The sequence below is a fragment of the Erpetoichthys calabaricus genome, chromosome 4 (assembly GCF_900747795.2).
Source record: "Erpetoichthys calabaricus chromosome 4, fErpCal1.3, whole genome shotgun sequence".
In the NCBI taxonomy this organism is placed as follows: domain Eukaryota; kingdom Metazoa; phylum Chordata; class Cladistia; order Polypteriformes; family Polypteridae; genus Erpetoichthys; species Erpetoichthys calabaricus.
Window position 1 is genome coordinate 40,151,310 of NC_041397.2, and position 18,551 is coordinate 40,169,860.

Below are 18,551 nucleotides of genomic sequence, written 5' to 3' on the forward strand. Positions count from 1 at the left end.
CTGCGGTTGGCTGGCACCCTTCCTTGTGCCCTGTGTTGGCTGGGATTGTGGCTCCAGCAGACCCCCGTGACCCTGTAGTTAGGATATAGCGGGTTGGATAATGGATGGATGGATGATGACAATTATGTCACGTAATCTCCATATCATGTTACTGGCAATGGGAATAGGAATCATAAACAATATGGCCACTGCCACTCATGAAATGGCAGTGATTACAGAAAAAGCAGAATACACAATGGCATCAATGCCATAATGAACATATTAACCAACTAGTTGAAATAAACTTACAAAAATTGAATAAATAGAATTTTTTTTATATTTATATAATATTGAATTATTATGCATTCAATAATTTACGTGTGATACATGTTAAGCTTAATGGCCTATAGTTTGTACGATCGTCCCAATCAATGGATCAGCATTCGGTGCTTTGGGTTTGTACTGTAACCTGGGTTTATAAGGGTTTATATGCAATCACTAATTATCTTGAGCACTCTTGAATATTCTGTGTAGCTACTGGAAGGTACTGGGTTATTCACATGTGGAAATTAAAAAAAAAAAAAACAAACAAACAAACACATTCATGTAGACTAGAGTATGTGCTATTTCTTTGTATTTAAATTTCCTATTTACTGATGAGAAAAGCCAAACAAAATGACACTATTTACTGTTCCTAACATACATCACGCTCTCCTTGTTCTTTTACTTCTAAAACACTGAAGGACCTTTTTGGATCAAACTCTGCATTTTCTGCAAGATTTCTCTGGAACTTCATTTTAGCATTAATAATTATTTAATTATAATTAATATTACTGATTAAGGGCGGCACGGTGGCGCAGTGGGTAGCGCTGCTGCTTCGCAGTTGAGAGATCTGGGGACCTGGGTTCGCTTCCCGGGTCCTCCCTGCGTGGAGTTTGCATGTTCTCCCCGTGTCTGCGTGGGTTTCCTCCCACAGTCCAAAGACATGCAGGTTAGGTGGATTGGCGATTCTAAATTGGCCCTGGTGTGTGCTTGGTGTGTGTGTGTGTGTGTGTGTGTTTGTGTGTGTCTGTGTGTGTCCTGCGGTGGGTTGGCACCCTGCCCAGGATTGGTTCTTGCCTTGTGCCCTGTGTTGGCTGGGATTGGCTCCAGCAGACCCCCGTGACCCTGTGTTTGGATTCAGCAGGTTGGAAAATGGATGGATGGATGGATTACTGATTAATTATTATTTTAATTACATGTTGCCTTCATGTTCTCAGAAACTTTCTGGTTAATCCTGGAGTTAACTGTCTTAAATTCTTTATACATCTGCTTTTTCTTTTGCAATTCCTTTCTTCTCCTTATTCATCCACTGCGGATTATCCTAATGCCTCTAATTGTTGAGATAAACTTTTCCTGCATTTTGCTTATAATATACTCTTCAACCATTTGTCTCTTTTACACCTTTTTATAGAATTTCATTCCCTGCCAGAAGAGAAACATTTTGTTAACGATTTGCTCTTTTATCATGAAAAGACTGTTATGATGTTGTGCCTTTTTAAATTTCTCTATGGCTCAACTGGGCATATTTTTGTAGATTTGCCTTCAAATTTGGGGTTTTGAATGGTAAGCGTTCTGGAATCTATTTCCGTTATTACCTGGTCTTTTCAAAATTCTTCTGAGTGTGTCATTATTTCATGTCTTTATTTGCCATCATGTTAGTTTGCTTGACAAAAATCCCACACCCACAGAAACTGAGTAACAGTTGTCATAGCAAGAGGGGCCTCTGAATTTCTACAAATTGTTCTAGGATTCCTTGTGACTTCATGGAATCTTTTACAGATAAAAGATAAATGCTAAATAAGAACTGCACTGCGTATGAATAATGTTAGGAAGACACATTAAACTGCCAACCTAAATAAATTACAATGCAGTTAAAACTGCATTGGGAACAGATTATCATTAAATAAGGTTCTCACAACAGCATTTCCAGAACACAAACGGAAAAAGATAGCAGACAAGTCTGAAAGTCCTAGAGCTAGTTAATGAAAGTTTGAGTGTGAGGAATGGAAAAACGGATATAAAAATACTGTAATATCCTGGATGAATGATTGAAACACTTTTGATTTAGAAATAAAGTGTCAAACGTAAGGCCGTGCTACAGTCTGCTAATACTGGTAAAACAATTTTGCACCCCAATGCAATGCTTAAATTTGGTAGCAGAAGTCAGAAATCTCTTATTCTGAGTTTTACCTCTGTACCATAAAGCATAATCTGCACTGGGCTTAGCCAAGAACTTTTTTCTGGTCTTTACATAGTTACATTCCTTCATTAGCAGGCAGTAGCTATACCCTTACTTTCAAATAAAAATCAACACTTATCAATAAATATTTTAACAAGAAAGCTGTACTTTCAACCTTCCCACTTATGCTAAACAAATGAAAAAGCTCTGGCACTTACATCTCAATGGTTGATAAGCTCTCAACTTCTCATGCCAAAATTTCTGTTACATTGATTGTATTAACAGTAGAAGGTAATGTAACTGAGCAATGCTGTGGACGGCTCGGCTGCACCAAAGGAACATTACTGTCACCAGCTAAATAGTTTTCATCTCTACAATAAATTCCATCACTCCTAGTGTGAAATTGATTCTTGTCAGAAGTGAAATTTCTACCCTACATACGTGGATTCTAATTTGCTACACGGTCTGAAGGGTGCTCCCATATTTGTGGGCAGCTGCTTTACAGAATTTAATTATTTCACGTTCTTGATTTGTGTTTCTGTCCTTTTATTTCATTTCTGCTTTCTGTATCAATGCACATCCGCATTTACCTACATTTCTTTTCTGCAATTGTACAGAAGTTTTGCAGCATGTAGTATATATAGTGCCTTAAAGGACATTATAAAATGAGCTACACTATAACACAAAAGACCTCAACTGAAAATGCCTTTGCCAAACTGCAGTCATGGTACACCATCAATAAAAACAATCCAAGCAAAAAAGTGCAAATTTACACTTTTAGCATGTATAATCCAATGAGTTGTGTTTAGGACACAGCATGCATGCATCAATACATGGAGATAGATAGATCTTGATTTGTCCAAAGGGGTTATGGCAAATAGATAAATAAATACATACACACACACCAGAATGACAAAAAAAATGAAGAACATTAAAGAAACTTCAGTCTTGATTGTCACACTTACAGTGAGGCAGTATACAGATGTTTCACTGTTGATATAAAGAAGCTCTTGAAGGGTTTCTTGACACACTTCTCTTGAATAATTTGTTGGCTGAAATCCCTCTGTGTTATTGAGTCAGAGAGAGGATGTGCAGCCCTGTTCATAATGGCACTAAGTTTTGGTTTAATTCTCTCCTTTGCTACTGCCTCCAGGGGGTCGAGGGTGGATCCTATAACTGAGCTTGTCCTTTTAATTGCTTGTTAATTCAGTTAGCCTCTCTTGAAATGATGTTATCAGCCCTGCACCCCACAGAGTAAAAAACTGCCCTGGCCATCACAGAACTATAGAAGATGTGAAGAATGGCACTACTCACATTCAAGGAACATAGTCTCCTAAGGAAGAAGAATCTTCTCTGCCCTTTCTTATATAGTTTCTCTGTGTTCCGAGACCAGTCCAACCTTTTATTAAATGTGGACCCCCAAGTACTTGTAATAGTGCACTGCCTCTACATCCACCCACTGAATACTGACCGGACATAGCTGCCATTTGGTACAGTGAAAGTCAATAAGCAGTTCTTTGGTTTTGCCAATATTAAGGTGTAGATAACTCTCTTTGCACCAAGAAACAAAGTTCTCCAGCTGAAACCTGTACTCCTATATAGAAATCATAAGAATGTATAAGCAAAACCTAAATACCTGTTTGTGCTATCAAAACACTGGATGATGTCTACCTGATGAAAGTGGGAGGCTTATTCAATTCCATAGTCACAATAATATTTCTCTCCTCTAAACTGGCATACACTAATTTATCTTTGTTGAAGATAGGTGGCACTTGCAAAGCCCAGAATACTGTAATGCCAAGGAGGCCAAATTATACAAAAATAAAGATTTATCATACTGTACACAAAAATCAGACAGCACAAATTACAAAATAAGGTCACAAATCCTATTGTCTTTCTGGCCTTACTGCAGTATGTAAATCTTATTGTCTTTCTGGCCTTACTCCAGTATGTGAATCCTGCGTTATTAGTTGGTGTTACTGATCACACTTCCCCGCCTCTATTTGTCTGCCAGTATTCCTACCTCTCACCTCCTGTACATCTCTTACTTTGTCACTGACCTTGCCTGTGCATTATTCCTGTGTCTGGCCAGGGCGTTGTGAGACTCTGACCCTGCTCTGCAATATGCCCCATTGCTGGTTCTTCTGGATTTGACCTGGTATCCTACTATACTTGCCATCCTTTATGTAGAGCCTTTTGTAATTTGCACATATGCAAAACAACAAAAACTGAGGCTCAAAGTGAAGTATGCACATAAGAGCCTAAAGCCTTTTTACTTGATTACCGTTTAGATAGACAGAAATTAATTTGTCCAAGTTTCATTACACAATAATAAGTATATTATTATTCTTTTTATAATTATTGACATACTTTTAATATAGGGGCGACCTATTGGTTAGCACTACTGCCTCACGCTTCCAAGATCCTGGTTTAGATCTTGGACCAAAGTCCTGCTTATGGAATATGCATATTCTCTGAATGGAATTTTTCTTGGTACTCTGAATTTTCTCACACATCTCAAAAGATGTGTTGTTAGGTTAACTGGTGACTCTGAATTGGCCTCATATTACTGAATTTGGCCATGTTTATGAAAAAGTACTGCTATCAACCGGTACCTCATACAGGATTGATTTCCTTTGAACCCATTGCTCCCTGTGCTCCCTTAACTGTGTAAACAACTTAGAAACTGATGGGTAGGTATTTTTTAAATAGGATTTAAGTTTGTTAATATTGATCCCTGCCACTGCAGCGCATCATTAAGATAATATTCATTATATTTAGTGCATGTACTGAACACTTCTGAAGTTGGAACTCAGACTCATAAGTGGAATAGCAGGCTGTTCAGGTGAACAGTGGGTTAAGTGATAGCTTATTTTATGGCTCCCAACTTCTGTAGCTTCAAAGTTTGTATTTTTACTAGCTTGAAAGCTTTTGAAATGATATCTAGTGATGCCCTGTGAATCTCGTAGGAGATTTCGGAGACTTTAAACCATCTCTAACAGAAGATGTGTTAATTCTGAATATCCAGTGCAGAATGAAATAAATAAGAAAGAGAAATCTATTTAGGCTCACATTCACATAAGATCATTGTGTTTCCTACTTTTTTCATGATATTGTCCACTGAGAGCCAGAGTGGACTCAATTATGGCAAATACATTGCAGGGCAAACTCACAAATACACACACACACATATATTCACTCACATGATGATCTGTGTAACAAGCACATCTTTGGGAAGTGAGTGAAAGCCAAAGTACCCGGTGAAAAGCCAGATACAATTAAGGAAAATGTGCACACTACAACCCAAAGTCCTTGGATCAGTAAGCCAACAAATGTGAAAAACTCTGCCACTATGTCATACCACCTTCATATTTTAAATAAAATAAGATTCTCAAACCAGCTTAATAAAATTCAAGGTTTTGGAGATCCTGGTAAAGTGAGGTGCAAGGGAAGGACAAGCCCTAGACAGGACTACTGCATATACTCAAACAGGGGTATTTTCATTGATCACCGCTATGTGAATATTCTTTATAAAAGAAAAGAAATATTTAAAATATAGCAGAATTTCCCAAAAACAGATTGGCTATAGGAAAGAGGAAGTTAGATGTTGCCCAAAGCGGAGATATCCTGAGATATATTACTATATTCTGATAAAACCTTCATGACAAGCAGCAGCACAACAAACACAGAAGCATTTAATGAAGTAATGAACATGGAAATACTTTGGCATGCACTCTCCATTTCAAAAGCACTGTGATAATGGTAACAGGTATGTTTCATGTGAATAAATTTGTTCCTCAAATTGCATTGTATTAAAACCTATCTGAAAATAATTTCGGAGGCATACGATTTAAGATTATTGAATGGTAAATTATAAGTATTTGCTCAATAAGATCTAGCTAACTAAATGTGTAAACTTATGATGTAATGTAAAATGCTATGACCCATTTACTAATACAATCACAATTCTTTTACACTACCTCAGTAGTAATAATGTTCATTATCCCGTCAAATGCTCAAAATGAGAGGTTCCCTAAATAATTACTGCTTGATTTTTATTTGGTAATAAAACTCTGCATCACAAATTCATCCCTGTTGGGTGTGTCAGTATTTTATATTCTCTTAATCGGAGTAATGAGTGAATGGTTTTGAGATCATTGTAATGGAAGACAATAGACAAAAACGAAAAATGATTATAACATTCTGTCATCTAAAAGAAGAGGACTGAAATTAATTTTATGTAAAATTCTTAATATTTGTCAAAAAGTGTGCTTTTTGATAATTTCCATTTAGAATGGTTTTGTTTTCAAAAGCAGAAGTAGATTCCTGCATGTATTTTAAACTTTTCCTTCTTGAGAAGAGAGTAGTTATTACATCTCTGTGCACTATGAGAAAGTTTATTACATAAACATGAGAGAACAACATAGTTTAACAGTAAGGTGTGCTCAGGGACTTAGTTTTGAAAGTTGGAACAATTTCAATTTGTGTTTCTTTACTTATCTAAGAGACAGAGATCACAATTTTGTAACAATAAGCCATATCCAAAAATATCAGTGATAACAGAATACAATGTAAAAATGCCACAAAGATACTAGCAGGATGGAGAATTGAACTGAAGCTCCTGGAATTGTGAAGCAAATGCACAAACCATTATGGCACCGTGCTACCCTATAATGCTTAATGTATTTCAGAGTCATTTCATCAGTTCGATACAATGTGTGAAGCATGTCACAGCTGCCAGACATGAGCAAAGTACTTTCATTTGTTAGGACTGAGTCACTTTCTGGGTCACTGATCCAGTTCTCCACCTTCTGACACTTTGTTTGTGCTGGGGTGAGGGGATATAGGATCTAGCATTTTATCAGAGTTGGATACACCTAAATTTGAATTTCTTTCACAGCCTTTGAAAGTAAATGACTTTCTCCTATTGTGGAGTTTACATTATCCAGATTCTTCAAAAACAGTGTTATTAATGTTTATTGAGCCGTATTTTATGACAGGCACCAGCCCTGGCACAGTCAATGAAGAAAGCCTATTGAAAATCTACTGGGTTGGTGAGGACCTGAATGGCTATTTTATCATAGATATCTTTATTAAAAAACAAATGGGCAGAAGTAAGTTATGACAGATGATATTGGTTTATAAGATAACTTGCACAACAAGTAGAAAAAACACTGCACCTTTTAGAAAACGGTAGAGGCCAAATGAGATTCATGGAGGATTGCAACTGCCACAGATTTTTATAGGATTGCGTGGCAACTTATTGCATACCAGTTGTGCTAACTGTCTGTGATGGGTTGAAATCTAAGTAATCAAAGTGGACCTCAGCATGTTAGAGTTAATGTTTATAGTGTACCATCTACTGGAATGTATTTTGTAATCTATGTCATAATAAAATACGTTGCATTTTTAATTCCAACAGATGGAGCATCATAAACATTAGCACTGCTTTCACAAATAGGATACCAAATGGCATAGAACAGAGACATAGCCCTGAATGGTCACACAGATACACAGACACGTGTCTTTTTGTTAAGGTAGGTGCATACTGTTGTTCACATCCTTGGACTTTTTTTTTTTTTTTTTTATAGATTTCTTTTTGTGCATTATATATTACTATTTATATCACATGCCAAAGACAGGGAATAGAATACATTTTAAAATATTTGATATTTCTTATGTGTACCATCAGTGTTTGTCCTAAGCCTTTATTTGTAATTCTTGTGCATCTCAACCTGTTCTAGCCACACTTACTGTCTGGATTGATTTTCAATAAAGTATGCTTCTCACGCTCTCTCATTTCAAGCCGCGTCACTCACCTCCCACGATCCCTAGATTTATGTACTGTAGAACAGTTTTTACGATAAAAATCAAATTTGTTTTAATGGCTTCTGCACATTGCTAAGATGATGAAAATATTGTGTCAGCATAAACCTCTAAAGTAGGGCAGTGTCTCTCATCTAATATATATAACTGGCATTCCTTTTGCCCATGTGTAGCCCTTTGAATTTTTCTACATTGAACTTCACTTTCTAAGTCTTTGCCCAGTTCGGAAGCTTTTCCAAGTCTTTCAAATTGTTTTTGCTGCCTCCTCAGTGTCTTCAATTTTAGTGCTATAGCTTGAACTAAAGCTATAGTATTTATCTAGTTACAGGATGTTTGTACTGCAACTGCAGAATTTGTATTTGGCTTTAATCTTATATAATATATAAGCTCTTTAAGCTTTGTGGTTGTGCAATAAAATGGTAGTAGACATAAAGTAGTAAATACAATATGCAAATGGGTCATGATTGTCCAGACATAAGCCAGAGCAGCACAGGCAAACCCTTAGATCAATATTAAAAGCCTTTTGTCAGATCCTTTTTTACATTTATATGATAACACAAGTCAAAGTTTGTGGGGTTGGGGGACTTAAAAAATACCACACTTAAACCTGTAGGAAACAGAAATTATAAGCATAATGAACTGAATATGTCGTAACCTTTTAAGCAAATGTTAGAAAATTGAGGGTACTGTAACATGATTACTCTTCACTGTTTAATCTTAATAGAAAGTTAAAAAGTATAAGTGTGCTTTTAATTGTCTTGGCTTATTTTAGTACTTTGAACTCTGTTCCTGTTTGTGTGGTACAACCAGGCCGCTTCCGTCTTGTTTTTTTGTCAGCAGCTTGTGGTTAACATTGGGGGTTTCCTGTTCTGAGCCAGCAATAACAGCACATTTTTATTTTTTGCTTTTGTACAAAAAAGCAACTCTATAATAAATGGATTGCTTTGGTGAATTTGGGAATACTAGAAAACGGACAGACAACAATTGTGAGTTACACAGGTGCAGTTCAATATATACTATTCAAAATGCGCCTTTGTATAGCGGAAGAGTATACTTCTATGTAACACTTTAGTCACTGTTCACAAGGAAAATGTTCAAAATGTTTCATTAAGAGCCATAAAGACATTTGATGGGATTCCAAATGTGTTAACATTGTACAAAAAGATTATGTAATTGGATGATAAAAACAGGACATGGTCTAATTTTTAAAAATCCAGTGTTCAGATCTTGTGGTGGGCTGGCGCCCTACCCGAGGTTTGTTTCCTGCCTTGCACAATGTGTTGGCTGGGATTGGCTCCAGCAGACCCCTGTGACCCTGTAGTTAGGATATAGCGGGTTGGATAATGGATGTTCAGATCTAGAAAAAATGGCAAGTATGAATGGTCTACACAAATTCCATCTCATACAAGTGCCCAAGTGTACGTCTGTCATTTCTACATTCCCATGTCCTGCTTATTTTGCTTGCAGCACTATTCTCAATTACAGTGAATCCTTTCAGATATGTATCAAAAACATAACATTTCTAGATAGCTTTTTCGTGACTTTGGTACCACATTCTGTCATTGCTTTTTTACCTCCAGGTGTCCATTTGAAATCATTTCTCATTTTCCCTTTTCCCCTTTAGATCTGCACTCCCCCAAAGTTATTTCTGACTTAGTGGGGGTACCTGACAGGTGATAGTACCAAAAGAGACAACTGCTGCTGAACAATTGTACCAAACTATACTTGTAGGCACATATTGCAAGTGCCCACCCTAAAGTTTTGGGTAGGGATGGGTTCCAGTTATTAATAAAGTAGTATTCTGATAAACAAAGGTAAGCAAACCAGGAAGACAAACAGAAATCAAAAATATGCACCATAAAGCTAAAGAAAACAATTCAGAAAGGCAAAAAGAAAAGTAAAAAAACAATCAAAGCAAATGTAAGAAAAACCCAACCATTTATTTTGAGATTTCTGAAGAGCAAAGATGTAAGAAGCCATCAGGTTCACATGGGAATGGAGTGCCTAAAGAATATTAGGAGATTGTTTACCAATATAAGCAGACTACAAGTGGTCTAATCAGACAGGCAAATAACTAGCAATAGTAAGCAAGAGGCTTGGAAAAGATACTAGACAAGTGTAAGGTGTAACATTAAGCTAAAGAAACATTCCCCGAGCTAAGAAAAGTTCTGTCTCTAATGAGTGTCAAGCAGGAAGTATTAGAATATCATAGTAACACTTACAACAGCCTCCTGCTGAGTGCCTTTACTCTATTATGAAACTCACGGTCTAGATTCTTAACCATGATGGCACAATCCTTTTTCTTCAATAATGCGGATGTGGGTATGTTGGCTGTTAGGAAATCTAGTACTACTTAGCTTTGTGTAGTCACTTGTTTGGCTACGTGTGTAACATTCATTTTGGTTCTCCAGAGGGCATTAATTTATGCCGATAATCACTATAATTTTCTTTTGGACATAATAATTTGCAGACTTCACAGCACATTATCCAAGTGTGTCTAAAAAATTAAAAAGCAATAATAAAGAGAAACCACTGGATTTCTTCTATCATGATAAAGAACCTCCAAAAAGGTTTATGTGAATGTCATTCAAAACAGAAAGCAGGTAGTTATTGGAAGTAAAAAGCAAAATCCCAATTTTTACTTTTTTTTTAAAAATATATTCTGGTTGGTCAATAGCCTATTCTTATAAAATACAAACAAGCTAGATAGACTAAAGCAGGGGTGGCAAACTCCGGGCCTGGAGGGCCAAAGTGGCTGCAGGTTTTCAATCTAACCCTTTTCCTAATCAGTGACCAGTTTTCACTGCTAATTAACTTATTTTCCATTCATTTTAATAGCCTTGTTTTTAAGGATTAAGTCCCACGAATTTATTCCTTTCTTTATTAAATGTCAGCCAAACAGAAATGAGATGTGAAACGAGCCAACAGATGACCAGCTAAGCTGGAATTTCAAACTTCAGCCAATCTCTTAATGAGAAGATGATCCTTGCTGTTAATTAAAGCCGTTATTTAATTCCATGACTTGTTGCTGCTCTCATTCTGTCACAGCAGACATTTCCCAAACTGTTGATTTTTCTGTTTTTTCTAAGAACATCGTCAAGATGTTTTGGTGACCTGAGAGATCACACTTAGCAAGACCATCCATCCATCCATCCATTTTCCAACCCGCTGAATCCGAACACAGGGTCACGGGGGTCTGCTGGAGCCAATCCCAGCCAACACAGGGCACAAGGCAGGGAACCAATCCTGGGCAAGGTGCCAACCCACCGCAGGACACACACAAACACACCCACACACCAAGCACACACTAGGGCCAATTTAGAATCGCCAATCCACCTAACCTGCATGTCTTTGGACTGTGGGAGGAAACCGGAGTGCCCGGAGGAAACCCACGCAGACACGGGGAGAACATGCAAACTCCACGCAGGGAGGACCCGGGAAGCGAACCCAGGTCTCCTAACTGCGAGGCAGCAGCGCTACCACTGCGCCACCGTGCCGCCAGCAAGACCATCACTTTTCTTTATTTTCAGATATTGTGTGATGGGCACAGGTGGGCTGGTCATGTGGTGGCCCGTTTTGTGTCTCATTATTGTTTGGCTCCTAATTAAGGAAAATGAGACAAAACAAGGGGCCTGAGTCAAGTCAATTAAAATGAAAGCAAAAGAAGTTAATTAGCAGCAAAAACTGGTCACTAATGAAGATGGTTACAATGAAAACCGGCAGCCACTGCAGCCCTCCAGGACTGGAGTTTGACACCCGTGGACTAAAGGGTCATATCATGCTCTTACAGTATTGTGGTGTCACTGAAATTAATGTGTCCAGTCATTATTGCATATAATAAATACAATCGTAACAGATTCTTATGTAGAAACTTGTCTAATGCCAGGAACAATACAGCTTAAAATACCTGATGTTAGTGTGAAGCTTGCTATTTTTATTATACAGTACACTGCTGCGTTCATTCTAACTGTGCAATCAAAAACTAAGAGTAAACTTTCTCTAAACATATATAAAGTTTTATGCTACATAAACCAGCTAACTTCCACATACTTGGTATTCTGGGTCAATGGATGGATGGATTATTGTGATATGTAGAGAGATTGGATAATTTCTTACTTGCAAGTGTTAATTAACATGAAACAAGTCATAGAGAAGGGTTATTAGTAATGCAGATTTATAGGTTTGAGTGGCAAACCAGGTATTACATTTCGCCTACGTTTTGTTAATTGAAGTATGAATAGTTTTAGCTCTACTACATTTAAAACAATACTAACACGTTGTAAACAACTCTTCTTATTTATCTCATTTTTAAAAAGTTCCATTTGTTAAAGGGTTTTAGGATATCTGAAGTACATATATTTTTAGAATCTAATTTACTGAAATCATGCTATTATTGGGCGACATAGTAGTTAATACTGCTGTCTCACAGCTCCACAATCTTGAGTCAGTGTCTGTATGCTTGCATGTTCTCCCATGCTTATTGTTTGCTCTCATGTCCCCGATGATGTGCAGGTTTAATTAATTGTTGGCTTAAAATATTCCTGTATGAGTGTGTGCATCCTACCCTGGACTGTTGTAGTTGTTGTGCTTAAGGCTGCCTGGGGGCTCTTCGGAATACTAAAATGTAAAAAGTTTGTTTGGAAAATAAGCAGATGGATGGATACTGCTGCATTAAAAAAGGCAATTCCTTATTAATTTTATTGCTTAGAGTGTTGTTTCTTTTACCTTCTAATTCAGTAGGCTGCCTTACCTGTGGCGTTTATTAACTGCCAAAAATTCACAACAGTAGGAGGAGGAGGACAGCAGCTCTTTTGATACTAAAGCCAGATAGTTCAAGATGGAATTAGGTAAGTAAGAATTTGCTATATTGTTATATTTATGCTTTGCAGGTACTGAAACACCAAAACATACATTACATAAATTTAGGATTTAGCCATCATGTTTCTGTTATCAGCACAGTTTCAGCTGTTTTTAAGCAGACAAGAATCTAATATAAGCATTAAGTGATGCAACACTTTAGAGAAACCAAGCGACCGGTGTTCTGCCCTAATGTGACAATAATAAGGACTACTGATAAACAAAAAAAGAGAGCTGGCTGGTTGTATTTCTTTGTATATCCATGTTCAGCACCCACTTTATACCATTCATTGTCACTGGTGACTGTGCCTATCTTGGCAGCATCAGGTGCAGAGTGGAAAGCAACCCTGGTTAGGGTATCATTCCATCTCAGATGTGTGGCAGTTTTATGGGATATTGCCTGTCATCACTTGATTTTTAAATGAATAGATCATACTACTGCAAATCTCAAACCCTTAACAAGCAAGCAAAGCATTATGTATTTATCTTTCTGTTGGAGTAAACTTTTCTTCATTCAAAGCAAGTTTTATTTCAATATGCAGCTGTGTCCCCTCTGTTCACACAAACCCAGAGCATTCGCAGCACTATCAGTCAGTGATGAATTCTATTACAGTACTGTTAATTTAAGCCCTTTTAGACCTGATAACATCAGTCTATAAGCATAATACACTACCTTTCATCTACAGTTTCATTAAGTAGAGTGACCCTATTCTTGATATCTTTTGCAGTTTTCTGATTGACATGTCTCCTTCACCTATTCATTCAAAAAGGAAGCTGTGATATTAAAAAAAATGGATACCCTGGGACACTGAAAAGACAAAATAAATGATTTTAGAGGTGTTTAGAGGAAAAATAATAAGCCTATATGTTTTTCTCTATGATTTATTCTTACTCACACTCTATCCCTAAATATTGTTATAAAAAAAAAAAAAAAAAAAAAAAAAGAAGGATTGTGCATTTAGGGTCTGTTTCATTTTTCTAATAAAAAGGATGCAGGGGTACTGTCACACAGTTCCAGAAGATGGGTTTGAATCTAGACCCTGTATGTGTGTACTGTGCATAACTGCAATCTATGTACAGTACATGACATTTTTCTTTGACATCCAAAAGACATACTTAACATGCAGCAATAGATCTGCTCTGTATACGTGATTGTGCTCAGTAAAGGCTTGGCCCCTTCTAATCAAGGATGGAACTTGTCTTCCACTCAGTGCTACTGGCAAAGTTTTAAGCTTTTCACAACCCTGGATTTTCATTAAGGAAGGTCTGTAATTCGTGTCTTTTACTTTTCTAAGTTATCCCATAGCACACCAAACATCACATCAATTTTATAGGCACTCAATCTGTAAATGTTCTACAGAATTTCTACAATTTTAATTGTTTGAGGTATATTTCTCTCATGGCAATATATTCATTCCTTGTGTAAAGAAAGGTCATACTAAGAAAAAAATGCATGTACAGCATGTATTTCAATAAAGTTTCAAGTACACTTTATTAACATTGCTGCTGTAACATCCTGAGCAAGAACTTGCATGAATTTACATTTACTTATTTGGTGGACGTGTATATCCAAGGTGACAAAGTATTTCAAATACAATTGGTTACATTTGTTTTGGTTTTTCCAATTGGAGAACAGGCAGATGAAGGACTTGCTCATGGTCACATAGTGTCTGTAGCAGACGTTGGTGATGACAAAGTCGAAAAAGGCAGCAATACCATCCTATGGTGCTTGTTCAAACAGTAACCAAACCATCCATAGACATTATCTTAATTTGTGATCCAGAGTGTCCTCTGAACGTTACAACATACTTAGCCAATTATCACTTGCTATGGTCTATCAATGTTATTACTCTACAGAGCTTTGCTGATGAGGCATAACTCCAGTTTCATTAAGCAAAGGACATAGCTCTGATGAACAATAATCACTCATTTTCAAATGAAATATGCACACTTGTTGCAAAGCCTCAATGGCAGGATTTACATACCTCTCTTTCTTGCATAATTCAACAGCTTTCTGCTTGGATTTAAAGAAAAGATGCTAACAAATCTGACAAATGAGTGGCGACCATTATTGAGTCCATAGGGCTTGTTAATTTAGCTACTAGCTAAGAGGTCCCAATATTAGCCTTACTTTACTTTTATTAACTTTCTAAATTGTTACTATAGATTTACTGGCTCTCCCCAACAATTTCTTGGTATCTGGAATGCTTCGCTTTCAAATGCATCCATAAGTTTAAAAAAAAAAAAAAATCTATATATTGGCCTATGTAAACTGTCAATTCAATCAGTTCATAGGTAATTAGGCACTGTAAAAATTAATCTATTACTCATTTACTCTTATGTAACAAGACCGTAAAAGCTTCTTTTGGTCTTTATAACACAAAACATCAGTAGATTGGTATTTCATCTCTGTGCAGTGTGACATATTGATAGGATGATAAAATTACTTGTTAATATAAGTCTGTAGTACTAGGGTGTTGTACCGTGTTAGCCATTATGAATGTAGAGAAAAGCCAAGCAATAAAAGGTGTCATTTTGCTTGGCTTTTCTCTACTTGTTAATATAAATAACTCACAGGGATTATGCTAAATATGTAATATCAAGAGAAATTTGTCTCACTTAAGCCACCTCAGATCACTACAAAGTGAAGTTTTCTTAGTTGGTCACATTGCAGAGATGAATTAACACTTTACTAATGCTTTATAAGTGTTACAAAGGCCCAAATAAGTGTATGTTAAGGATTTGTTACATAATAGTAAATGCGTAATACATGTACTGTATTTTTTCATTACCTAAACTAAAATTTACCCACTCATTTTCTATTCATGGCAGCCCATACAGAATTTTTATGTGTGTTAATTGCTGCATCTGCCTTTGTCCTCAGTCTTCTGTTACCCTTATTTGTTCCCATTTTATAAATGTGTTTGTTAAAGAAATTAATCTGTTTCTGGCTTGAGGTGTGGAGGTAAGACAGAATTTCTTACTTTTAATCATTTTTGCATTGTTATAATCTTTTTTTTATTTTTTACTTTAACCAGGAGAGCACAGAATGAGAAGCCTGACTGCTCCAGTTCAGGTCTCAGCCAATGCGGAATCTGCGTCCAACCAAGTTCTCCCAGTAATTGTGGGATCTGGCAATACCATCCAAATCCCAGTCACCATTAATGTATCCCAGACGGATGTGACTTTACAAAGAGGTTTTGAATTTTAATTACCTTTTCATTGCAGTTTAAACATAAGCAGGAATTAGTGGTTCAGATTATTTTCATAATTTCAATAATGTGCTGATCACTGATGGAAGCAGAGCTTTGCAATATGTGGAAGATGAAGTAAAACCTTATCAAACTCCAGGCAGATTGCCTGTTCACAGGGTACTGCTTTTACTTGTATAACCCTCCTCTTTGTTTTACTCACCAAGGCAAACTTTGATGTCATCATCTTTTATTGATCACTATTTTTCAAGACACATCTTGTAAGCTTGTTAACACAATCTCCTTTTTCCAGACGCGTTACATGTTTTGAAATTAAAAGGATCAAATTGTAATACTGCCATTTTAACTAAAGAGCCCCAGTAAAGTTTGTATTATTATCTCATAATAATAATCACAAGAATTCATAAATTAATGACATAGTGCTTTCTAACCTACTCAAAGTGCTTTCAATTAACAGTGGGGAACCACTTCAACCACCACCAATGTGGAGCAACCACCTGAATGATGCAATGGCAGTCATTTTTGCACCAGAACATTCACCACACACACATTATCTCTCTATCCCCTTAACCCCCGTATAGCTAATCAGACAGTTAGGGATAGGAGATGATTAGGGGGACAGAATGGACGAGTCTATGATGGGGAGTTTAGTCAGGGCATTGAGGTACACCCTACTGTTTTTGAAAGATGCCCAGTGATCTTTTATGACCAAACAGAGTCAGGACTTCGGCTTTACATCTCATCTGAAGGACAGCACCATTTTTGTAGCACAGTGTCCTCGTCACTGCACTGGGGTATTGAAATGTACACACAGATCACAGGGTTAATGCCCTGAATGGCTTTAACTAAACCTTTTCCAGCAGCAGTCCAAGCTATTCCTACATCCTCTCCCATGCAAGCGCTGGGCTGGAATTCACTCATTGTTTGAATCATCCTGTATTTATTTATTTTTTTTTTAAATAAAAAGGCTTGGGATTTTCTCAAATAAAGAACAAGTAAAGCCTGCTTCTTTTACAAATATAATAATCTATATATCCACTGAATGGAAAGAAATGACCACTGACAAAAATGTAAGTTAAAAGCTGTAAAGATAGAGATGTTTGCATATGTTTTAGCATGGGAAAGGTGTTAAATATTTAGTTCTAGTTATTGAAAATAATAATAAATAAAAATACAATTTATATATATATATATATATATAAAAAAAAAAAAAAAAAAAAAAAAAAAAAGAGTTCGATACAAAAGCAAAACTGGAAAAAGAAAAATTTCAGTACATTATAAACTTTATTTATTTGGGTTTATTATTTACAGTTGTGTGAAGGTTTAATAAATCCTTTTTCACTATCTGTCATTTTAAATGTAAATATCAAGACATAATCATCAAATTTCTATTAAATCTAAAATGAGATAAATCTATTCTTTGGGGAACAAAAAAATTCTATTTATGATTGTTGCCTACACTTTAGAGGAAATTGTGAGGCTGTCTAACCGACAACTAAATTATAAAGATGACATAATGTTCACTTCCATGATTATGCGATGTCCAGGTCCAGTGGCAGCAACACAACCCAAATAATCAACTCACCCCCATCTTTGGACATTTAGAATGATGCTCTTATGGTGATATGTTGCGTTTGTTTTTGCCCAGCATACCTTAATGCATAACACAAAAAAGCTCCATTTTTATTTTGTTTGTCCAGAGGTCTTCTGATTCCACCAACAACTTTGAAAACATAACCCATTTTGCTTTTTTAGAGATTTCTTGGGGCATCTGGGTGTGTAGGAGGACAGGATTTCCAAAATATAAGATGGAGAAAAAAATACTTAAGGCTTAGTAAACCATTAGTACTATTTTAAAGTCAATTATGAGTGACACAGGTAACCAATGTAATGATGCTAAAACTGATGAGGTGTGCTAAAATTTTGCTACCTTGCACCCATACACAGGCTCCATCTTCTCGGTGATGAAGATAGTTCAGAGAATGGATGGAAGGAATATATTATTATATTTTCCAGTTTTCAGTGCATCAAACATGAATTAAAAATAAAAGTGTCATTTTTCTTAAGCTTTACAGTAAAAGTTAATCCATTCGTTCCACCATTTTGCAAACCTGCTTTATCAATTAAATGGCCAAAAGAAAGCACTGGGCACAAAGCTTGAAAACGTCTGGACAACAAACCAGTCCATCACAGGACACACACATGTAGTACACACCCACACCCACTATTATCAGGGATGCGGATATTTTGCCTGTTAACTTTGCACCGATGGTTACTCTCAATACACATAGTGACTGGACTAAGAATTGAACCCGAAGTAGAGAAGCGGTAGCTTCAGCATGTTTGCTACTAACTTTAAAATTAAGCTATGTTAAACATTTGTATTCAATCGTTATTAAATTGATCCGGCTAATAATCTACATTTTTAGTGGTTAGTAGGTGGACGTAAAACAAAA

At 36.5% G+C, this 18,551-nt stretch overlaps 1 protein-coding gene across 5 annotated transcripts in view; it reads left to right on the forward strand.

The window, feature by feature from the left end:
- Positions 1-5,865: 5,865 nt before the first annotated feature.
- LOC114649957 (NACHT, LRR and PYD domains-containing protein 12-like) overlaps positions 5,866-18,551 on the forward strand; it is a 42,694-nt gene continuing 30,008 nt past the window's right edge. For all 5 annotated transcript variants that reach the window (XM_028799353.2, XM_051926478.1, XM_051926476.1 and 2 more), the window contains exons 1-3: positions 5,866-5,969; positions 12,764-12,873; positions 15,922-16,080. In XM_028799353.2, the coding sequence (XP_028655186.1) occupies positions 12,864-12,873; positions 15,922-16,080 (169 nt within the window). In that variant the 5' untranslated portion in view covers positions 5,866-5,969; positions 12,764-12,863. The remainder of the gene's footprint in view (positions 5,970-12,763; positions 12,874-15,921; positions 16,081-18,551) is intronic.